We start from the raw sequence: 22610 nt of genomic DNA on the forward strand, positions 1-22610 counted from the left end.
TATATTTTTTAATAGTTATTATTTACTAATAGCCTTAAGCTTTTTAAAATTTATATATACTTTTTTAAGTATAATAATATATCTTAAAAATATAACTTTTTATTAATAAAATTAGTATTTTTTTAGTTTTATTAGTAGATTTACTTTTTTTAGTATTTTTAATATAAAAGTAATATACTTTTTATATTCTTTAAGAGTTTTTAAGAAAATAAGAATATTATTAAGGTAAATAATAATAAATAAGTTAATAAATTCCTTTAATATATAATTAATTATTTTTTAAAATATTATAAGTATATTAGTTAATTTAAATAGTATTACTAAGTATTTAAATAATTTATAATATATTTTAAATACTATTTTTTATTTATCTCTTAACTTAATATAAATAAAGTTATAAGCCTTTTTAAGATTTAGTATTATAAACTATTTTACTTTAAATAACTAGTCTTTAATTTTAATTATTAATAGTAAAGGTATAATATCTTTTTTAATAATTTTATTAACCTTTTAATAGTTAATAATAAGTTATAACTTTTTATTTTTCTTTAATATAAATATTATAAGGTATTTTATTAATAATTTTAATAGTTTAATATATTCTTTTTATAACTAATTATTAATTTATTTTTAAAATATCTTAAGTTTATTTTAATTAAGATTATAGATTTTATAAAATATAAAGTTCTTTTTATCTTTTAGTTTAATTTTATAGTCTTATTTTATATTTAATAATAACCTTATTTTAAGTTTTTTTTAAAATACCTTTTAAAACTTATAGTATTTATAAAGTATATTAGCTATTTTATCCTTTAGCTTATTATCCTTTACTTTTTTTATTATTATATTAATAAAATATAGGTTTTATAATATTATATTAAGTATTCTTTTAGTTTATTTTTATAAGCCTTTTTATTAATTATTATATTATTATAATATAATATTTACTTTTTTATTAAACTTAACTTTCTTTTTTTATAATATCTTTTTAGCCTTTTCTAATTTTAATAATATCCTTTTAGCCTTTTTAATTTTCTTATATTTTCTTTATTTCTTTAATTTTTATATTTTTAATATTTTTATAGTTTTTTTAAGTAGTTATATTATTTTATTATATAATATAATAGCTTTTAGTATTAAGGCTAGGGATATTATAATATTTTATAGCTTATTTAGTTATTATTTTTATTTTTCTTTTTTTAATTAAGTATAGTTTTATTATTTTATATAGCCTTTTACTTAGTTAATTATTAAATTATATATCCTTAACTAATTATATTTTAAAAGAAGATTATACCTTTAAATATTTATAATATTAAATTAAAATAAATTAATAAGCTTATAAAAGCTAATATTAAGGTAATTAGTCTTTTAATTAACTATTCTTTTATTATATAAAAACTTCTATACCTTAATACTTATAAGTAAGTATAAGTATTTTTTTAAATAGTTTAATAGCTATAGGCAGTTAACTAGCTAAAGTATAATATAGCTTACTATTACTTTATTATTAATATATATAATAACTATATGCCTTTTTAATATTCTTTTTATTAAAAACTTATTTCTTTAGTTAAAGTTTATTTTTATTAAGTTAAAGTAGTAGTTATTTATTATATTATTTTTTATATTAAGGTTATTAATATTTATTTATATTTAAATAACTTTTAGTTTATAAGTATAATACTTTTTATACTAATAGTAACCTTACTTTAGTTTAAGGTACTTTATTAAGTAATACTATTACTTAATATTTTATAAGTTAAGTGTTTTATTTTAATAATACTTACTTACTTTTATTATATAATTTATAAAATTATACTTACTTTATATAAGCTTTTTACTTACTTTTTTAAATACTTATTAGTATATATTATAAAAGTTATAATAGTACTTATTATAAAGAGTAAACTTAGGTTATTTATATATTATTTATTACTTTTAGTTATATTAATTTATAACCTTATTTATAATATAGTCTTAATAAAAGACTTTATTATAGTTATTTTTATTCTTTTTATTATATTTTATAATAAATAAGTCTTATTTTATATTAGCTTTTATAAAAAGGAAATTTAATATTATTAAATTATTTATACTTTAATAATACTATAGTTAGTATTTATTTTATAATTCTTTACTAATAGCTACTTTTATAAAGATTATTAATATTAATCCTTTTTTAATTCTTTTATTATATAGTATAAGCTTATTTATAATTCTTTTAGTTTTTTTATTAATTAAAAGATAAAGTAAGATTATATTAAAAATTACTAATTCTTAATTATTAAAGTAATAATTATAATTATATTTAGTATTATTAATATTTTAAAATTTATATCCTTTATAATATCTTTATTTTAATTATTTTATTTTTATAGTTTTTTAAACTTTATTAAGTCTAGCTATTTTTTATTATTCTTTTTAAAATATCTTTTAGTTCTTATTTTAAATTATAAATTCTTTAGCTTTTATTATATTTAAGTTAAAGATTTTATTATTATTATATTTATTACTTAATAATTAAGTAGTAAAAGTATTAAAACACTTTTTATTCTTTAGTTTTTATAAAAACTATCTTAATCTTTACTTTTTATTAAAGTAAATTAAGTAATTATTATTATAGTATACTATTTAACTAAGGCTTTTATAATTTATAATAAGTACTATAGTATTTATAAACTTCTTATTTTATAATTTAAAGACTAGTAATTATTATTTATTATTATTCTTTTTTAATAAGCTATAGTAGAACTTTTTAATATATTCTTTCTTTTTATAATTAAAGTATTTAATATTTTATTAATTATACTTTTTTTAGTTAATAATATTTAAATTTATTAATTTAGGCTTTTTATTATTACTTAAGGTAATATCTTATTTCTTTTTTTAATTAATAAAGTATTTTTATTAAAAAGGCTTATTATTCCTTTATTTCTTTAAACTTCTTTTTTTATATTACTTATATAATTAATTATTAATTTAAGTTACCTTTTTTAAAAGGTTTTTAAATATATTAAGGAGTTTATTTTATATAAGTTTATCTTTTACTTTAAATTTTAATTTTTAATAGTATAGTACTTTTTTTAAGGTATTATTTATATTTATTTTAGTATTAATTTATATAAATTCTATAATAAACTTTAAGTATAATCCTTTTTATTTAAGGCTAAAGAGCTAGTTTTTAGCTTTTTTTATTATTAATAGCTTTAAAAATAGTTTTAAGTTACTTTTTAAATTTTATATAGCTAGTATAAATAATAATAATAATAGCCTTATATTAAGTTATATTATTAATAGTAGCTTTAAAATTTTATTAAAAAGGTTTAAATTAATCTTTTACTATTTTATTAAGTTATAAAGTAATAATACTTACTTTTATCTTATTAATAGCTATAGTTATTAAAAAGTACTTAAAGTATATTCTTATATTTATAAAAAATACTTTAGTCTTTTTTATATTTTTATTATATATAGCTAGTATTAATAGCTTAATAATCTCTTTAAGTTACTTAAATATAATAATATTTTAAGCTAAAGGATTTATAGCTAGTTATTAAACTAGTATAAGTTATATAATAAAAGCTTATTATTATTAATTAAGTTAAGCTTATAAGATTATAATCTTATTTTATTATTAAATATATTTTTAGTTTATTTATTAAACTAAGGCTTTAAAAGCTATAAGTTATTAAAAAGCTATATCTTTAGCTATATTTTAAGCTATTTACTTAAAATCTATTTATATTAAGGTTATTATATTAACTTATTACTATTACTTTTAAGTAATACTTTTTTATAAAATATTATTTAAGAGTTTAAGGTAACTTCTTAAATAAGAGTTATTAATATATAATAAACTAGTATTCTTATAATTAGTAAGAATATATATTTCTTAAAAAATAAACTATTTAAGTAAATAGCTTTAATAAAAAAGCTATTTAGGTTTATATTAATAAAGAGTTAAGTTAGGTCTTAGATATAATAAATAGTTATATAATAAATAATATAATAAAAAGGTATTTAAATTTAATCTAGTTATATTATTACTAGTATAGTATTAATAACTAGCTATTTAAACTATTTAAATAAGTAATATAAATATAACTTAAATACCTAGTTATCTTAGCTTAAATTATTATAAATTATTATTAATTTATATTAATCCCTTTTATAACTTAAATAGAATTACTATTAATTTATATTAACCTAATTCCTATTAGTCCTTTAAATTATAAATAATTTAGTTCTATCTGCTAAGAGTAACCCTTATTATAACCTTAAGAGTTAGGTTATAATAAATATATTATAAGAAAGAATAAGAGATAGAGCCTTTAGCTTTTACTACTAACTATATTAAGCTATTATAACTATACTAACCTATTATAACTATACTAAGCTATAATTATTTTTACCTTAGCAGTATTATTACTATAAGCTATTTTTTCTAATTAAATTATTTTACTTTTATAATAATTTTTAAAGCTTGCTGTTTTTTATATTTTTATTATTATAAGCCTTAACTATTTTCTCCCTGTAAGCGGTTATAAAATTTCTTACTAATAAATACTATTTTTACACTCCTGACTATTACTAGACCTCTTACTAAAAGACCCCTCCACGCCCGAAGGTAGTTGTAGTAGGTAAAAGTACTCCCTACACTAACTCCATCTTCCTCTTCCAGGGATGACATGGTACCAGCTACTTACCTCCCTGCCTGTAAGGTAAGCTTCCGCTAGCGGGCTCGTGACTACCACCACCACCTCACGATGAACCCATTGCCAAACCTTCAAACGTCCATCAAAGAACAGAACTCGCCTCGACGGTGCCCTTGAACTCAGCTACCGCGGTAACGGTGCCAGCAGCTGAACCAGATGGCATGTCGCTGGCTGCTAGCACGGAGCTGGTATTGGATCGTATAAGTAGGTCCTAAGGTAAGTACGTATTGCCCAAAGGATGCGACTGAATTGCCGGCTGTTTCTGCTTGGGGGCCCGAGAATCCGAAGATCCACGGCTCACGCAATAGCCCACAGTTTGCGCCCAAGCAGGAGAGCACTAGGCCCTACGAGGCCTCGCAGAGAGTCGTATCACGGGCTCGGACACCGCATGCGAATATGCAGCAAGGCCCTCGGACCAGGCCTACATGTTACGAAACGTCGGCATGTCCTTTGGCGAGCAGAGCTGCAGAAATCCTGCAAGAGTAGAGGAGGAGACAACGCGGCTCTGTGGCGTCTCCCTCCCCCTCTTCTCTCCCTCTCCCTCTTCCTCTCTCTCTCTCTCTCGCCGGGCGGGATCAAGGCAAAGCTTCCGCAACTGCTTTAACGAGATATGCTTGGAGCCCTCTACAAGAGTATCCCGGCTTGGCATGCCGTTGGGCTCTGGCCATGAGTGTTCTAGACTTTGCGACGTCTGCCTCAAGACGGCGATGATCGGCGCATCTCCTCTTTACCTGTGGCCATCAAGGAGGGTTTGAGGTTGGGCATGGCTTGTTGACGTGGGTGTATTAGCGAGCCTTCTCTCTCTTTGATAATGCTGCTGTGGCATCAGACAGTAGCGCCACACCGGCTTTTCCGCTGGCAACATCCGGCGAGCAGGGACCCGGACGAGACGAGACAAGGTTGGCGGTTGTGGAGAGTCGCACACTGCAAGAGACGAGGAGGGCAGCTGACTCTTGGCGTTTTCCCTCGTCTCGTCTGCGCCTGTGTCTACTTGCATGCGGTAGGGGAGGGGGCCACTGAGGAAGGACTCTGAAGAGGCCCTTGGAATCGTATCATAACACGGGATGGCCAACGCACCACGTCCCCAAGCTGCGCCAGGCATCGATCCGCTGATCGCTTGGATACGCGGCCGTGCTGCGGCTGAAGCAGCTTCTGCAGGCGAAACGAGGCCTGGGTGATGGAAGGGACAAGGCAAGAATCAAGTTCTGATGTGGTCTTGATAGTCAGGTAAGGGGGCTTTTCACTGGGCAGTAATGTAAGCCCCAAAGTGCGTTGATAAAGCGTACTCATTGTAGAGCCTACGGAGTAGTTTGCAGCATATTCACAAAGGCATCGTGACTGGCTTTGCCCTGGAAAGGTTCGAGTGACAGCGAGTTCGCGCCATAGTCATGCGAGAGGTGCACTTGTTTCTACGACTGCCTGGTATAGGACGAGTCAATATGAACCTTTGCCACAGATGACTTACTTGTTCCCCGTTTTAGATGACTGCTGTCGATGGGAATCTTGCTTGCACCCCCGCCATTTCAACAAAGACTCGATGGTTGGCGCGTACCTTGTTTAAAATAACAACTCTACTGTACGGGAGACGAACAGTGCCAACTAGAAGCTAATCTTGATGGTCTGTTACAGGGAGATACCCTAGAAACGAAAAGCGGACCTCGGGGCGATCAATCTTCAGGGTCCTGACGATGGCGAAGATCAATGCCGGGGGGCCGTCGAGGAGCTTGGGCCTTGTTCTGGCGCTTTGGCTTGGTGATGAGAGGCGATCACTGAGGCACAGAGGGGAATAGCTGTGAGTTTATAACGCAATGCTGGCTCATCTCACTCCGGGCCGGAGCTCGGTTTCCACCGAGGACGAGCCAATATAGCTTCTTTTGTCAAGATGTAGAGTCGCAAGGCAGTGAGGAAGTCGTCGCTTCATTTTATGGGCTTGGAGAGGACGGAGGCGATGCCGCGGGTGATGAAAGGCTCGCCTGCACGCTCTATGCAAGATATATATCCGGCGTTGGTCGATGAGAGTTGGCGAGTCTGGCGGCATCTCCATCTGCTACAGTTTCAAGGTGATGCCAGGAGAATGTATAGGCGGATGCGTGTACTCTGGCCTGTGCCTATAGTATCCGACGAAGCACACACTCCAGAGCACCCCCTGCCGATGGCCTCATGCAGCGTCTTATCTTTTGTTCCTGCTGGATGTGGCTGTCCGGCATGGTACTTTTGCCTGTAGGTAAGGTAGTGTCAACGCTGCAGTGCGTGTTTGTTCATACATGCATCTGCGCTGCCCTTCAGGTGCTTCTTCTTGTTCCTTTGGGCTGCCGGGTAAGCTGGAGCCGTGACGGACTTGGGGTATGTGTGTCTGGTCGCTGCGCCGAAGCCGAATCTCAGCTCTGCCTGTAATCCATCCCATCCAATCTTCAGGCCAAGTGGAACCTCTGTTCCTCCCATCGTAGCTTCAGATCTTGGCCTCAGCATCTTTTCTTCCCCATCTTCCATCTTCCCGTTTTCTCCTCCGTACCCGCCTCGAGGAGCCCCCCCAACGAACAAAAGCAGCAGCAGGAGGACATCGCCACATCGTCTGATTCGGGCTGCTGCAGGTGGACCTTGACATGCCGATAATGCAATTAGACCAGTGCGCTCGTACACACGTCCAGCCTCAGCGATGCGTGTGGCTGGTTCGTTTTCGATAAATCATTCTTTATGGATCAACCTGTTTCTCGCCCCCCTTGGCCCTTGACGCCTAACCCAACGCAGTGTGCCGCGCTGATCATGATCTCCTTCTTTTTGCTCCGAGAACTTGAACTTGATTGCTGAAACCCCAGAAAGAGAGAGAGAGAGAGAGAGAGAGAGAGAGAGAGAGAGAGAGAAGAAACAACAAAGAGAAGAGGCATAGAGAGGAGAGAGCAAGAAGAAAAATGGTCGGCACGATGTCGGTGATGGAATTGGAATCGGGCGCGGCTGCGCTTCCCAACACCAACGCCCCCCCTCCTCCTCCCGCCATCTGGAGGAGCACCGCCGACGACGACTCGACGCTGCTGGACGACCTGGACCACGAGCCGACGGTGCTCAAGTCGTATCGCGACTGGGACGAGTGGAAGCGCGACATCCAGCCGCACGTCGACGTCTTCATCTGGCGCTACATGTGGTCGGACCGGGCGGCCGACGAGCTGCGCGCGCGCCCGACGCCGCCGCAGGTGCAGCAGTTCAACCGGCACGCCCGCGACGTGTCGGAGCTGACCAAGGACGAGTTCGACCTGTACCACGACCAGAACAAGGCCTACTACGCCCGCAAGCAGGAGTTCGACCGCCAGAGCGACATGGTCGACCGCGCGCGGGCCCTCGTCCTGCGCACCGTCGCGCCGGCCAAGGCCGAGCTGCTCGACGCCGGCAGGACGCTGCGCGAGTGGGTGGCCCTGCTGCGCGACACGACGGCCCCGACGTACCGCCAGCGCATCGAGATTGAGCGCGGCAACTACAGCGCCGTGCTGGAGCGCTTCGACCTGGGCGACGGCGGCGGCGGCGGCGGCGGCGAGACGGACTGGGCGCACGAGTGGTACAGCGCCGTGACGAGGTGCCACAAGCTCGGCTTCCCGGAGACGCTGTGCGGGACCTGGCTGCGGGACCTGGCCGACTGCATCCTGCCGTTCTCGCCGCCGCTGTTTGACAGGTTCATGCTCGGGGCCGACAGGCTGGATCTCGCGGCCATGGAGTGGCGGGCCGAGGCGGAGGAGGCCATGGCTTTCAAGAAGACGCACAAGTGCGGTGGCGGCGGTGGCGACGACCCCAACAGCGGCACCAACGGCATTGACAGCAGTAGAAGCGGGCATCGTCAACAGCAAGAGGCCCCTAGCGAGATCCAGACGAACGAGGCAATGGCATCGTCGTCGTCGTCTTCTGCCAGACCGCCCGTCCAAGCAGTGCCCTCGGAGGAAAAGGAGGTGGTGGAGCTGGACGCCGCCTCGCCCCACGACGCAGACCGCCTGTGGACGTTCCTCGAGGTGTACCGAGAGATTCGCGACCTCGAGTTCGGGGGCTCGGAGGCGGACGTGGCCATGGACGACGACGACGACGACGACGACGGCAACGCGGACGCGGCGTCGGCCAAGGGCTCGGACTCGCCGCAGTGCCCGGCGTGCAACCTCCGGGGCCACGAGCTGCGGCACTGCTGGTACGCCTTCGAGGAGCGGCGGCCGCGGGGCGTGATGCTGAGCCGGTCGCGGATGCGGCGCGTGGAGAGGGCGATCCGGACGGACAAGAACCTGGAGCAGCGGGTGGACGACATTTACACGGCGTTTACGGGGGGCAGGTTCTACCAGCGGCAGCTGATGCTCGGGTCGACGCAGTCTGCGTGGTGAACTTGAATTTTGACACTTGATATTGCTATGAATCTTGTCAATCGGACAAGACGGGTATTGGGCATGATGGTTTGGGTCGGTTTGCAAGGGATAACTTATGATGTATGATGTACGAAACTTTTGTGAGTGAATTTGGCAAGCGATGGATTTTTTTTTTGGGATATGATATGATATGAAGGGTACTTACTTATACGGCGAATGGATCACATACTTCTCTGTTCTCCCCCCTCCCTGGTTCTTGTTGAAGGAGGGAGATGGCTTGAATGATGCTTAGTATATGATATGCTACGATGCTTACTCTGACAGAACTCGAACAACTGGACGCCAGTTCCCAACGACACTGCCCATAACGCCATGACCCTGGACCACCATATATATCAGACCCCATCGCCTGACAACAAACACGCAGATACAATATAAATCCCAAGCCAAACACTACACATACTCAAACAAATCCCGAATCCACATTTGAAAAAGTAATCCTTTCAAGCAAACCTCACGTTCCGCTCCATCGTCGTCTCCGCCATCTCCCCGGCGCGACCATGACGACGACCAGCGCCACCGCCGCCGCCAACGTGCTCGCTCTCCAACCTCGAACACCAGCACGACCCCCCGCCATCCGAGCAGCACGCGCCCCCTCCGCTCGAGAAGCAACACCCGCCCGCGTCCGAGCAGCAGCACCCCTCCCTGTCGCTGAAGCAGCATCCTCCCCTGTCGCTGAAGAAGCAGCCGCCGCGGTGGGAGAAGCAGCACCCCCCCGAGTCGGATGCTATGCAGCCCGAGCTGCTGTTGTTGTCTTCGTCGTCGTAGTGTCCACGGCGGCGAAGATGCCAGCGGGTGGTGGTGGTGGTGGGATTCCGGGAGGGGTTCATGGGGGTTGTGAGGAGGTAGCCTTGGGTGTTTATGCTGGTGCGGCCGGAGCGGGCGGCGATGAGGGACGGGAGGGAGGATGTGCTGTTGTTGTTGGAGGCGTGGTGGTGGTGGTGGTGAGGAGGAGGAGCGGACGGTGATGTGGATGTGGGCGTCGCTCGGTCTGCGTCTTTTTGGTCGGAGAGGAAGATGGGTTGGCTATTACGATGTTTTTCGTCAAGTCATTGGGAACGTGTGAAGACATCGACATGCAGCATTGTTTTGATTGACACAGACGTTGAGAAAGATACGAAAGACAAGTGAAGCACGTGAGACATCAAAAGCAGGTTGACAATTTGGATTGTGTAACAGAAGCGAGGATCAACTTGGTAGAGGGAAGATTTACATGGTGGAAGCCTCGTACGAAGGGGAGATCGTCATCGTTGAGGTCGACGTCGTCGTCGGCGTCGTCGCTGTCGCCAAAGATGGTCGCACCAGCAGCGCGGGTCGCACGGCGGAGTTCCGGAGGACCGGGGGGAGGCCGGCGGGCCGGGAGGAGCGGAGGCGGGGGGGATGCGGCTCGACTGCTCGTTGGGATGGACTTGTCGCTGTTGAGGGTATTCATGGTCACTTCAATGGTATCAGAAGATGAATAGACTGAAATGATGAGAAGGAAGAAGAAGGATGAGGGATATGAGGGGATGAAGAATAGATGGAACCATATTTTTACTAATACCAGATGTTTTAGACTTCCCAAACGTGCCGCCGCAAGCCTCGGGGATCCAGCAGCTCGGATTCCATGGGAATTGTGTGGCGAAACAAATTTGGGGTTGTGTGAATCGACACGTGCTTATGCTTTTTGCTATGGAGATAGTATCTATAGCTTACCCCGGAGAATAAGCCAAGCCATGCTTTGACAGGAGTTTGCTGTCCGGGTTGCGTGGCGCTGGGCTGGGCTGGTTCTGGGCTGAGTTGTGGTCAAGAGGGAGGGGCGTCGTCAGCTGCTGAGCTGAGGCAGGTGAGCTGAGGTGTGATAGAATGCGTTAAATGGGGATGATGTTGAGGGGGATTCATTTGCGGTTTGGGGTTGGGAGCTGTGAGGGAGTAAGTTCGTGTTACCCTGATTTGTTCCAATACATTGATAATCTGCCTTACTACCTTACCTTACCTATGTATACTGCTTGTATCTTTAGAGATGACGCTCAAGTGCCGGGCGGATCAAGATGGCGATATCCGGGATCCACACCGACAGCCAGTGCTAATACTATGGACTTGTCGCTTCTCATGACATCAAGCAAAAAGCCGAGCAGTCATTCAACTCATTTTGTTCATTTCAATGGCAGCTCTTTCTATACAATTGAATATCCAGTGATTATCTCAGATGCTGTCGCCGCCGGTGTGAAGATACAGTACAAAAACCGCGCCAGTTCCATCCATGTGTCCCGCTATGAGATGCTCCTCCGCCCTCGACTTGCTTAAACTCCAGACAATTGAGTCGCTGTCCCGCCCTTGTATGATTACCAGAAGAATACCCGATAGAAGAAACAATGTTCCAAAATAATACCAATCGCTTATGCATATACAACATCGTATCGACCATTATACCTGCAGCTGTGACTTTTCCAGCTGCAACACATTCGGCGGAGCCTCTACCCGCGACTCTGCTGCCGCCGCCGCCGCAGAAGCCTCTGCTCGAGGCTGCTGGTGAGCAGCCGCCTTGGGCTCGACGCTCGACGCCACGGTCGAAATGGCAGACACGTCCTGGCCGCTCCGCCGCCTCGCCGCCATCATGCTCCCCTCGTCGGCGGTGACCATGACGAGCGGCGGCAGGGGGGCGCCGCGGGCCGTGGCCGAGGGCGCCTCGATGAGGGCGATGCCGCGGTTGCGGTGCATGTACTGCGACAGCTCGACGAGGCGGTTGAGCACGCTAAACTCCATCTTGAGCTTGACGCTGTAGGCAAAGGGCTTCCAGGCCGTCTGCAGGTCGTAGTGGTCCGTGTACTGCAGGACGAGGATGCTGACGTCGAGGGCGATGATGACGAGGTTGATGAGGATGACGTGCCACATGGTCCTGCGGTTGACGCCGACGAGGCCGCGGTAGCTGCGCAGGATGCGGTACGTCTCGCGGATGTAGAGCGCCGAGATGACCACCTCCTGGACGAAGAAGACGGTGAGCTGGACGCGCTCGAAGACGAAGTAGGGCGTCTGGAAGCGGGCGGCGCGCGGCGAGTTGCACAGGAAGAGCAGCACGGTGACGGGCACGAGCAGCCAGACGGCGTTGACGACGATCATGACGAGCACGCCGCGGACGAGGCGCTCGCGCAGCAGCACGATGTGCAGGCGCGAGTACAGCACCAGCGACTGGCCCGTCACCATGGCGGCCCAGCCGGCGATGCCCAGCGCCGTGTAGGCCCACGACGACAGCGGCGGGTGGCCGACGGCCCGCAGCAGGAAGCCGACGGCGTTGACGGCGATGCCGGCCGTCGACACGAGGAAGCTCCAGCAGTAGAGGCCGCGCAGCCGCTTGAAGGTGACGGCGATGTGGCACGCCAGCTCGCCGACGTTGTAGAGGGCCAGGCTGAAGAAGACGTACATGACGATGTGCGTCTGCTCGTCGTGGACGCGGCCCTGCGAGACGACGGTGCTGCTGGAGCCGGCGGCCATGGCTTGCTTATCGGAGAAGAGGAAGAAGAAGAGCTGGGACGATGATGATGATGTGTGGTGATGACGGTGATGGTTTGTAGATGGATGGTGGGTTGTTGCCGGTGTGGTGTTTTCAGCGGCATGATTCTCTTTGCGGCGGGAGCGTCATGAAGCTGTGTTCGGCGGCGTGATATTCGTCATGGGACTGCGAGTTGAGATGGAGGAAAGCGTCGAGATGAGGCTGATGGAAGTGCTTTTGAATCGGACCGTCGTGATGGGAGCGCAATGATACGATACCAGCTTTCAGTTCCGGCGAGGCGGAGTAGGCGTATATATATATATATAGAAACGAAAGAAGAACGCAACTGTGACAAACTTGTTTTCCGTATCCCCTCTTTTAGTCTATGTTTCCATGACAAGCAGTCAGTACTAATGAGAGCAAGAAGCTGTAGACGATGAGAATTCGAGAGAGGAAGGGAAAAGCAAATCGGAGATCGAGAGAGCCCAGGACATCAAATAGGGACATGGGGGGGTGCGGCAAGCTGGGATCGCACCAACGACCCGCGGGACCGGGACCCCCCCAATACCGGCGTCAAGGACAGGAATATATACCTTGCATGCTAGTAGTAGCTGTGTGAGCTGTTACCTGCTTTATGACATGCTGCATCTCTGCTGAATTCTGCGCTTCTTGCATAAGGCACAAGTAGGGCATGAAAGGGGAGGAGGAGGAGTGTGAGTGTGAGTGTCAGGTCAGGCTTTGATATTGCATGTGCTTGTGCATGGGGGCATGTACGCACTAACACCCATGGCCCCTTGTTTTATGCTTATACCTTTGTGGGCGGTTCTATGTTTCGAGCAATCAGATGTCCATTTGTTACAAGGGGCGGCAACATCTTGCAGCCAGAGAGGCGAAAACGGTACCTAACAAGGCGGAATCGGTTTGCAACGACTCAAGAGGATGGAGACGGTGAAGCGAAGATTGGCTGGGGAGAAATAGTAGTTTCCATGTAGGCAGTAGTAGTAGGATTTGGGGGATCTGGATCATCTGGATCATCTGTGTGGAGCCCCCGTTGCCTTTTTGCAGCCTTGGCTGTTTTCTTCTGGGGCGGGTTTGGATGATTTGGTTTGATGTGATTTGATGGGTGCTTTGGGGTGGTTACGGATACCGTTGCGATTCAGTTTCGCTGTCTTGTCCACCTGATGAGGAGGAGCAGGTCATGTACATACAAGGAAAAAGACGGGAGTGGGCGTCAGAATTGGCGATTGCTGCACGGCCAGCTTCATGCAAGTTGATTCAGTCCATGTCACGCACGACTAAGTGGACATGAAAATGAAGTAGACATGACAAGAGTGTAGGTGAGTGCTCGTATGCCTCACCGCATCGTTGCCTCTATTGCATAACCCAACATGGCCAAGGGGGGAAAATAGCAACGAGAGGAGATCGATAGGTACTCTGGCCAAGCCTTTAGGCGAGCGGCTGGCTACCTTGCGCCTAAAAGACACAGCGGGGGTGATTGGGCAGGTTGTTGAATAACAGCAGAACAGCAGAAACAGTCAGGAAAAAAGCAAAGGGCAGAGAGAGAGAGAGAGAGGCTGGAACCAGAGAATGGGCTGATCATCACGGCCCTGCCCCCATGAAAGCAACGCATAGACTATAAGCTGCACCTTGTTACGAACGAACTTGGTGTGTACGAGAACCCGATGCTTGCCCACCTATCCCATCACACCGGACCAAAAAGCTGGGATGCAGCAACTTTCACTAACCTTTGGTTCAACCAACTTTTTTATCTCGTTATTTCGGGGCTGCTGCTGCAAGGGATGGAACATGAGCCGGTCCTTTAGAATATCAATGTAAGGGCTCGGATGGTGGATGTGACCAGACGACGGGACAGGACGGACAGAGATGCATGTGCTCTATTTGGCACGCCCCCTTTTCAGCTCTACCTTACGTGTGTGAACGAGACTGGGCTTGCACGATGCATCGTTTGAAGCTGCAGTAGCCTCGGAAAACCAAAGAGGGGACAGAAACAGAATAAAACCGACTGTGGCGGCGCGAATAATTTCACCCTCTCTGCTGCTTATCCTGATGCTTTCTTCTTCCTTTTACTTCGTCCTGGTTTTTGGCTTGCAAGGGCCTTTGTGAGGTGAGACTTGGCCGCTGCAGGCGCTTCACAGCAAAGAGTCATGGAGCAGCAGAAGCCAGGGCTTCGGATCTGTACCCAAAGAAGATGCCTTGGGCTCCCGCGAAGCTGGGATCGTTCTTTTTTTTTTTTTTTTTTTTTTTGAAGCGTCAAGTGCATACATACATGCAGTGACTGATACATGGCATGGCATGGCATGGCATTACATACCTCTCTCTCAACACCATCAAACTAACCTACCCAACCTACCTAGTATCACCTTACCATACATGTACATGACATGACATGACATGCAATTGCTGCTGCTCTGCATCCAGCCTACAAGAACAAACCAATCCGCACCCGTATTTGCACCCATCCAAAAGCCCCTCTGGAATGCACTCCCGCTCACCGAATGCACCTCAAAATCCATCCATCTCGCGATTCAACACAAATCTCTCTCTCTCTCTCTCTCTCTCTCTCCACATCACCGGTCCGACAAATCTCCCTCCCGCCACTTGCCACTTGCCTTTTTGACATGGGTGTGTTGTGCTTCTGCCCAATGGGCCTCTTGCGGGGGAAAAATCCCGAAGACGACCACCCCCTCACTCGCTTTGTGAAATAATAACCTTGGTTGCTTGGAACCGAGAGAGAGTGGGAGAGAGGGCTAGGGCCGCGTTTCTTTCCGTCTTGCCCGCCCCGTCGGTTCTTCCCCCTTGTTTTGATCTGGACCCGGCTGGAGATGCATGTGGCGAAGCACAGGCGGTGGTGTCGTGAGCAGATAGTAGATGGACTCCGTGCCGCTCAGAGCTTACTATGCGGCGGAGGCTGTCAGGGCTGTTCCGGCTAGGGGAGAGAGCACAAGTCGGTTTATGTATGTGCATGCAATCATCTCGTCTGACATTATTCTTGGCCATGAGAAGGAGAACACAAAAGAGCAAAGCTGCCAAGAGACGTTGCACGGCGTTTGGCCTCGTACAAGCGCACGACATCCAATCGATGGCCCAAGGTAGGGATAAGCCAATATCACAGCGAAGCCATGCGTTTTTGCTCTGCTTTGAATGGATGAATCCTGTCAAATAGGCGCGTATCCACCCGCAACTCGATCGATCGATTCGATCGCTTGATCCGGGGAAGTAAGATATTAATACAAGTACTACTAGCCTGAACAAACAAAGCAAAGGAGGAGAAGAGAAAAAAGCCGAAAAAAACTCATGGCCGGCTTCGAGATAGAGAACCCCCCCTACTAGATAATGTTCGTAGTCGTGCTATTAGCAAAGTAACTGCCCAGGCCTCAGAAGATGACCTTTGACGCTACGCTGAGCAGCCACGCCGCATCGCTCCAGCTCCCTTCATCTGCCGTCGGCGGCGGCACAAAGTCCTCCGGATCCAGAGGCCCCTCGACGTGCCGCTTCAGCCAGGCGTTGCGGTCATCCTGCGTCCGCGAGTCCGCCAGCGACTCGTCGTACTCTGACTCGTCGTCGTCGTCGTCCGTCTCCTCGTCGTGCTCGTCCACCGAAAAGAGCGACCAGCCCATGAAGCTCGTCATCCAAGATGCCTTGCCCGCGGTGCCCCGCCGCATCAGCCTCTTCACGTCCGCCTCGGCGTCCTCGAGCGTGTCTCGCTCCAGCTCCTCCAGCCTCTCGTCGAGGTCGACAAAGTCGGGCCCGGCGAGCGACTCCTCTTGGTTCGGGAAATACGAGCCGTCGTCTGCGACTCGCTCCGCGGGCGTCATGAGCTGGCTCCGGCTGCCGTGGATGCTGTGAGATCGGCTGTGTATCTTGCTCCCCAGGACGGAAACGGACATGTCGTCTGCCGCGACACGAGCCACGACTGGCCCTTGAACTCCCTCGCCTCAAACGTCATCAGCGCGCCCGTCCTCAGCAGCCAGTCGCCATCGCCTCCCTCGTCGTGCTGCCGCCTCCGCGGCGTCACGGAGCCGTGCGCAGCCCGCTTTGCCGCATTGACAAGGTGCGACGACGACTTGCTCTTGGGGATTGGCGCGCCCGAGCCAGACGACGTGCGGTTGCGCGACCGCGACCGCGACCGAGGGTTGGTGGCGGAGCTGGCCAGCAGCCGAGGCGTTGCGGGCGCCGACTTGCCCTGCAGGTACGAGGTGCTCGGCCGCGGCAGCGAGAGGGCGGCGTCGGCAATGGCTTCGTCGTCGTCGAGCGGGAGCTTTGTGGTCAAGGGGGCCAGCGAGAGGTGGTTGAGGTTGGTGGATGATCGGTTCTTGCGGCGGACGCGCTCGGCGTGAGGGATGTGAGAGACGTCCATGGTGGGTTGACCGCTGGACGTTTGGTGGTTGACAGAGAGAGTATCAAAGCACAGCTGCCAAGGCGAGGTCGGTTGTCAGTTCAAGCTGCTCAAAGGGTCTGGAGACACATGTCACGTATATTGAAGCGGTATTGATGGATTCGGTAGCAGTGACGAAAGGGCAGCAGAGCAAAGAGGAGGTGCAAGATGTGGTTGAGGTGGTGGTGGTTTAGCCTTTATTACAGTACCGACAGCTTATCTATGGTTTGGGTAGGTTGGCTTTTGTTGGGCCAGACCTTGGTTGCTTGATTCCCGAGGTTGCTGTGGCTGGCGGTTTGGGCGCCTGTGATTCGCCGGGTGCCGTCATCAGGCGCTGGAGGCCAATGGCAGCAGCGCACCCACGCACTGTAGGCCGCGGATGACGCTGGATTTACAGGGCTGTTTGGGCGGTGATGCGCTGATGCTGCCAGCCTGCATGCATGGCTGCCGAAAGGGTATCGGATGTTCAAACCATCACGGCATCGGATCAGAGCTGCTGTCACGATCATCCTCCATTACCTCATGTCGAAAGCGACAGAATGCATGCACGAAAAATAACCTGGAATTCATATACATAGAGATTATGCATGCACCTCACTGTGTGCCGTTTTCAATTCCTACGCAGCTTCAATACAAGGTTCTCCAGCATTACAGGTAAGCAGCCTCGGCCCTTGCTAGCGCCGATCTGCCGCCAAAATGGACAATGGCCTCCAAGGCTGCGAGTCATCCGGGTGCATCTTTTGGCTGATAGAGAAAGAGATGTCTGGATAAGGGAAAAAAAAGTTATCTCGACATCATCCACGACTCTCGGGCGCGAACGGAACCCACGAGACCTCGAAACAGGGAAAAGAGAAAGGACACAAGTGGAATCGCACGAGACGGTCGTTCGATCTCCCGCCTGTTCCATCAGCCCATCCGCGCAGGGCGTCGTGTGGTCGGCCAATTTTTTTTTCTTCTTTCCTTTCCGTTGAGCCCCTCCACAGCCGCCCTTGACGATGCGCAACCTGCGAAACCTGCGGTTCGGACGATGGCGGCATCCCGACATCACCGCCGCCTGCTGGGACCCCGAGACCGACGAGATTGTGTGCGCCATCGGCCCGACCGAGCAGAACCCGACGGTTGAGCTGGTCAGGCTGTCCGACTCTGATTCCATGTGCGTTCTATGCAGTCTTTTTTTGATGGAGGTGGGGGCGGGGCATCGTGATGAGAAGAGACGAAGGAACAGAAACTCAAACTGGATGATGGAAAGCAAAAGCTCACACGCAGCCGCAGAAACCACCGCACATTTGCTCGCTGGGATGCGCCCAGTCCGAACCCCGAGCTCCTCGTCGACCGCATCGTCAGTCTCCACCACCTCAGCGGCAGCGGCACGACATGCCTCGTCCTGGAAGGCGGCGACATCATCACCGTCCGCGAGGATCCCTCGGCCGGCCATGTCCACATTGAGATTATGGGGTCGATAGACGCCGGCATTGCGGCCGCGCGATGGTCCCCCGACGAGGAGCTGCTGGCCGTGGTCACCAAGGCCGACACCGTGGTCTTCATGGGAGGCGCCTTTGACCCCGTTGCCGAAGTGACCATGACGGAGGAGGATCTCAAGGCGTCCAAGCACGTCTCGGTAGGATGGGGCAAGAAGGAGACGCAGTTCCAGGGGCGCGGCGCCAAGGCCCTCCGGGATCCCACGATACCCGAGAAAGTCGACCAGGGACTCCCGAGCACCAACGAGGACGGATCGGTATCCATCAGCTGGCGCGGAGACGGCGCGTACGTGGCCGTCAACTCGGTTCAGGAGGGGTCTCGACGAGTCATCCGGGTGTATTCTCGCGAGGGAGAGCTGGACAGTGCCAGCGAGCCCGTTGACGGATTTGAAGGCGCTCTGAGTTGGAGACCGTCGGGCAACCTCATTGCCGGTATTCAGCGATTGTCCGACAGGGTTGATGTCGTCTTCTTCGAGCGGAACGGCCTGCGCCATGGACAGTTTACCCTGCGATCGCCCAACGGAGCGATCTTGGATGCTGCCGACACCAGGATCCGACTGGAGTGGAACTCGGACTCGACCGTTCTGGCAGTCATCCTCGCCGACACCATCCAGCTGTGGACCATGGGCAACTACCACTGGTACCTCAAGCAAGAAATCGCCATGGAGCCGGGATTTGCCTGCCTGGCCTGGCACTCGGAAAAGGCACTTCGGTTCGCAGCAGCATCGGCCGGCAGCGTCATCCTCGCCGAGCAAATCTTCCATACCTCTCGGGGCTCGTGCCGGCCGCCCTACGACAACGGCGTAGTTGCTGTCATCGACGGCGAGACAGTCAAGATCACACCCTTTCGAACTGCCAATGTGCCTCCTCCGATGGCCCTCTTTGAGGTCAAGGCCGCCTCCTCTGTTGTTGATGTAGCCTTTGGACACCGCAACTCTTCCTTTGCAGTCCTTCACCAGAAAGGCGTGGACATCTACGAGTTGCCATTGAAGAACGGAAGGTCGACCAGGCCGGTGGAGGTGCTCAAGCTGCCTTTTGATACCCCTAATATGCCAGAGCATCACATGCCCCTGAGAATCTGCTGGGTGTCTGAGAACAGCCTGCGATGTATGGGGTATCAGGATGACCTGGGCCACCTTCAACTGGTTGTGTCTACGGGTGAAGGAAGCTCCACCGAGATTAGCATGCTGGACAGCAACCTGATATTGGCAGCCACGGCAACGCGCGAGGATGAATCTACCGTGGAGAGCTACGGCCAGGATCAGTCTGGCAGGCTATATAAGCTCTCCAACTCCGGCGACGACATTCTTCCCATCCAGTTTACGACACAGCTTCCGTGGTTCGAGGTCAGCAAGCACGACGACGTTGAGATGGCCTTTGGCCTCTCGCGGGCGGGCCACATCTTTGCAAACTCCAGGCTGCTGGCCAAGAACTGCACCTCCTTTGTCGTCACGCCAGACCACCTCATCTTCACCACCAGCAACCACTTTGTCAAGTATGTCCACTTGGTGGCAGATGTCGAAGGTAAGTGGTGTCTATGAATATGAGACAAAAAAAAAAAAAAACGAGATGGGTGCTAACTCTACCCAGACCTAGAGGTTCCTGGCGATGACCCTGAAAAGGACGAGCGATGCCGCAGCGTGGAGCGCGGTTCTCGTCTTGTTACCGCGATGCCGACCAACATGAGCATCGTGCTGCAGATGCCGCGTGGCAACCTGGAGACCATCTTCCCTCGAGCCATGGTGGTGGCTGGCATCAGGAGCCTCATTGAAGAGAAAAACTATGCGCGAGCTTTCTCTTACTGTCGGTCGCAGCGTGTGGACATGAATATTTTGTATGACCACAAGCCCGAGCAGTTTCTCTCCTGCGTTGGCCTCTTCTTGGATCAGCTGAAGGAGGTCTCCTACATTGACCTCTTCCTTTCATCTCTAAGGTAGATATAATCCTTCCTACGTTGCTTTTCCCCTGTTTGCCAGCCACTAATTCCAGTCCACAGAGAGGAAGATGTCACGCAGACCATGTATAAGGATACCAAGCGGGCAAAGGCTCAACCCTACAGCGCCAACGCCCCCGAGACACCGTCTTCACAGAAGCCTCACGGCTCCAAGGTCAATGCCATCTGTGATGCAGTCCTCAAAAGCCTCCAGTCTCGCAAGGAGACGCATCTCCAGAACATCATCTCCGCGCACGTCTGCAAAGTCCCCCCTGCCTTGGATGACGGCCTGACCCTCGTTGCTGAGCTGATGCAAGAAGACGAAAAACTGGCAGAAAAGGCAGTAGAGCACATTTGCTTCCTGGTGGATGTCAACCGCGTGTATGGGAACGCTCTTGGTCTGTACAACCTCGACCTTGCTTTGCTGGTCGCACAGCAGTCCCAGCGAGACCCCAGGGAATACCTCCCCTTCATTCAGAACCTTCACGTCCTTTCCGAGCTCCGCCGCAAGTTTGAGATTGACGACCATCTTGGCCGACGACAGAAGGCCTTGGCTCGCCTCAAGGCCCTGGATGCGTTCGACGAGCTGTGCAACTACACCAGCAAGCATGACCTCTACCAAGACGCCCTCAAACTCTACCGCTACGACCCGCCTCGGCTGGCGACCCTGACGGAGCTCTATGCCGTCTACCTCGAATCCAGGTCTCAGTACAGAGAAGCAGGCCTGGCATACGAGTCCATCAGGAACTATGCCAAAGCGACCAGCTGCTACCGCTCGGCCGGCGCGACATGCTGGCAAGAATGCCTCTTCACGGCTTACCAGCAAGATCCCCCCCTCTCCGCAGACAGCAAAGCCGAGCTCGCGACGGCCCTTGCAGACGCCCTCTGGGAGGCCAAGGACTTTTCCTCCGCCGCCACCATCCACCTCGAGTACCTCGACTCGCTCGAGACGGCCGTCAAGTGCCTCTGCCGGGGCTACCACTTCGCCGAGGCCATCCGCCTCGTCGTCCAGCGGTCCCGCCCGGACCTCCTCGAGTCGGCCGTCGACGTCGGGCTCGCCGAGGCGCTGGGCCGGACGACGGAGTTCCTGGCCGACTGCAAGGCCCAGCTGCGCGCGCAGGTGCCCCGCATCGCCGAGCTGCGGCTCAAGGCCGCCGAGGACCCGCACTAAACATCTAATAGGTAACACGTGTCTACCGACTCTATGTAACCATATCCATACCATCTTTCGTACTTAGACCAAGGAGGGAGACCAACACCGACCGAACAAGACCTCCTCACGCAACGGGGAGACCTTCCATTTGGGCCCTTAACGACAAGTCTGGATTGGGGACTGTTACACACTAAAAACGTCATCGAGTAACTTAGTCCGTGGTAGCTTTGTTAATGTCCTAGTTTCATATGAACGTAGCTTTGGCTCTATACCTGTATAACATATGCCAAGGTGCTTTGTTTTCGTTGTACTAAGGTGTTATATGTGACTTTGGTTCTGGTACTATTACTGGTACGTAGGGGAGAAATATTTGTGTGTGTGTGTGTGTGTTCTAGTTAGGAAATGTATGTATTATGTACTACGTCGTCTTTTGTTTGTTTGCTTATGAGGGTTTTAGGTAGAGTAGGGTCGTTCTGTTCGAAGAAGTAGGGGCTTTAGTGGCCGCCGAGGTAGAAGGAGGGGACGTCGACGAGGACGTAGGTGAGGACCTTGTGCGGGAGAGGCGGGCTTCGGAAGGTGCGTACGTGGGGGAGCAGTCGGGCACGGCAGACGACGACAACAGGAAGGACGACGACGACGAGGCTTCTGTGCCGTTTGTGGAGGGACTGTCGTGGGAGCGTGCGGAGGTGTTGTAGGCGGTACTCGCGGAGGCGCCGGGCGCGGGCGAGGCGGTAGGGGGAGGAGTGCTCGCGTTTGTGGTCGGAGAGCTGGAGCCGGAACCTGCGGAGGTGCGCGAGGTGGTCGGCGGCGTGCGACAACTGCTCCATGAGGAGGAGCATGTGCCACGGGAAGGACGGGGAGCGCGCGAAGAAGAGGAGGGCGGCGGCCAAGAACGAGCAGCGGGCCGACTGGGGGCAGGGCCGGCAGGGCTGCGACGGGCGGAACGGGCACATGGCGCACTTGTCCGACCGGCTCCACGACTGCGCGCTCGAGCGGCGGTGCCTCTGCAGCAGCCCCTACAACGGCAACGGCAGGTACGGCATCGGGCGGGCGAGCGGAAGCATTTTCCGCT

At 48.1% G+C, this 22610-nt stretch overlaps 6 protein-coding genes across 6 annotated transcripts; 3 read left to right on the forward strand and 3 right to left on the reverse strand.

Moving 5' to 3' along the window:
* Positions 1-7648: 7648 nt before the first annotated feature.
* Positions 7649-9067, forward strand: BBK36DRAFT_1114125 (hypothetical protein; the record flags this gene model as incomplete). Its single annotated transcript, XM_024889990.1, has 1 exon — positions 7649-9067. One exon carries the CDS (start codon positions 7649-7651, stop codon positions 9065-9067), a length of 1419 nt encoding a protein of 472 aa, XP_024751103.1.
* A 542-nt stretch (positions 9068-9609) lies between these two features.
* Positions 9610-9877, forward strand: BBK36DRAFT_2606 (hypothetical protein; the record flags this gene model as incomplete). Its single annotated transcript, XM_024897997.1, has 2 exons — positions 9610-9642; positions 9671-9877. The coding sequence occupies 2 exons, from the start codon at positions 9610-9612 to the stop codon at positions 9875-9877; spliced, it is 240 nt and encodes a 79-aa protein (XP_024751104.1).
* Positions 9878-11249: 1372 nt separating this feature from the next.
* On the reverse strand, positions 11250-12580 carry BBK36DRAFT_64623 (hypothetical protein; the record flags this gene model as incomplete). The annotated part of the gene is made up of 2 exons (XM_024898427.1): positions 11250-11265; positions 11814-12580. The coding sequence occupies 2 exons, from the start codon at positions 12578-12580 to the stop codon at positions 11250-11252; spliced, it is 783 nt and encodes a 260-aa protein (XP_024751105.1).
* Positions 12581-15973: 3393 nt separating this feature from the next.
* Positions 15974-16961, reverse strand: BBK36DRAFT_1193798 (hypothetical protein; the record flags this gene model as incomplete). The annotated part of the gene is made up of 2 exons (XM_024896823.1): positions 16475-16961; positions 15974-16439 (listed from the first exon to the last, which is right to left on the reverse strand). Exons 1-2 carry the CDS (start codon positions 16954-16956, stop codon positions 15974-15976), a joined length of 948 nt encoding a protein of 315 aa, XP_024751106.1. The 5' UTR covers positions 16957-16961.
* Positions 16962-17969: 1008 nt separating this feature from the next.
* Positions 17970-21556, forward strand: BBK36DRAFT_1114902 (IKI3-domain-containing protein; the record flags this gene model as incomplete). The annotated part of the gene is made up of 4 exons (XM_024890075.1): positions 17970-18127; positions 18241-19976; positions 20043-20385; positions 20449-21556. The coding sequence occupies 4 exons, from the start codon at positions 17970-17972 to the stop codon at positions 21554-21556; spliced, it is 3345 nt and encodes a 1114-aa protein (XP_024751107.1).
* Positions 21557-22032: 476 nt separating this feature from the next.
* On the reverse strand, positions 22033-22491 carry BBK36DRAFT_1139316 (hypothetical protein; the record flags this gene model as incomplete). The annotated part of the gene is made up of 1 exon (XM_024893306.1): positions 22033-22491. One exon carries the CDS (start codon positions 22489-22491, stop codon positions 22033-22035), a length of 459 nt encoding a protein of 152 aa, XP_024751108.1.
* Between the last annotated feature and the right edge of the window lie 119 nt (positions 22492-22610).

This window comes from Trichoderma citrinoviride, assembly GCF_003025115.1.
Source record: "Trichoderma citrinoviride strain TUCIM 6016 unplaced genomic scaffold BBK36scaffold_4, whole genome shotgun sequence".
In the NCBI taxonomy this organism is placed as follows: Eukaryota; Fungi; Ascomycota; class Sordariomycetes; order Hypocreales; family Hypocreaceae; genus Trichoderma; species Trichoderma citrinoviride.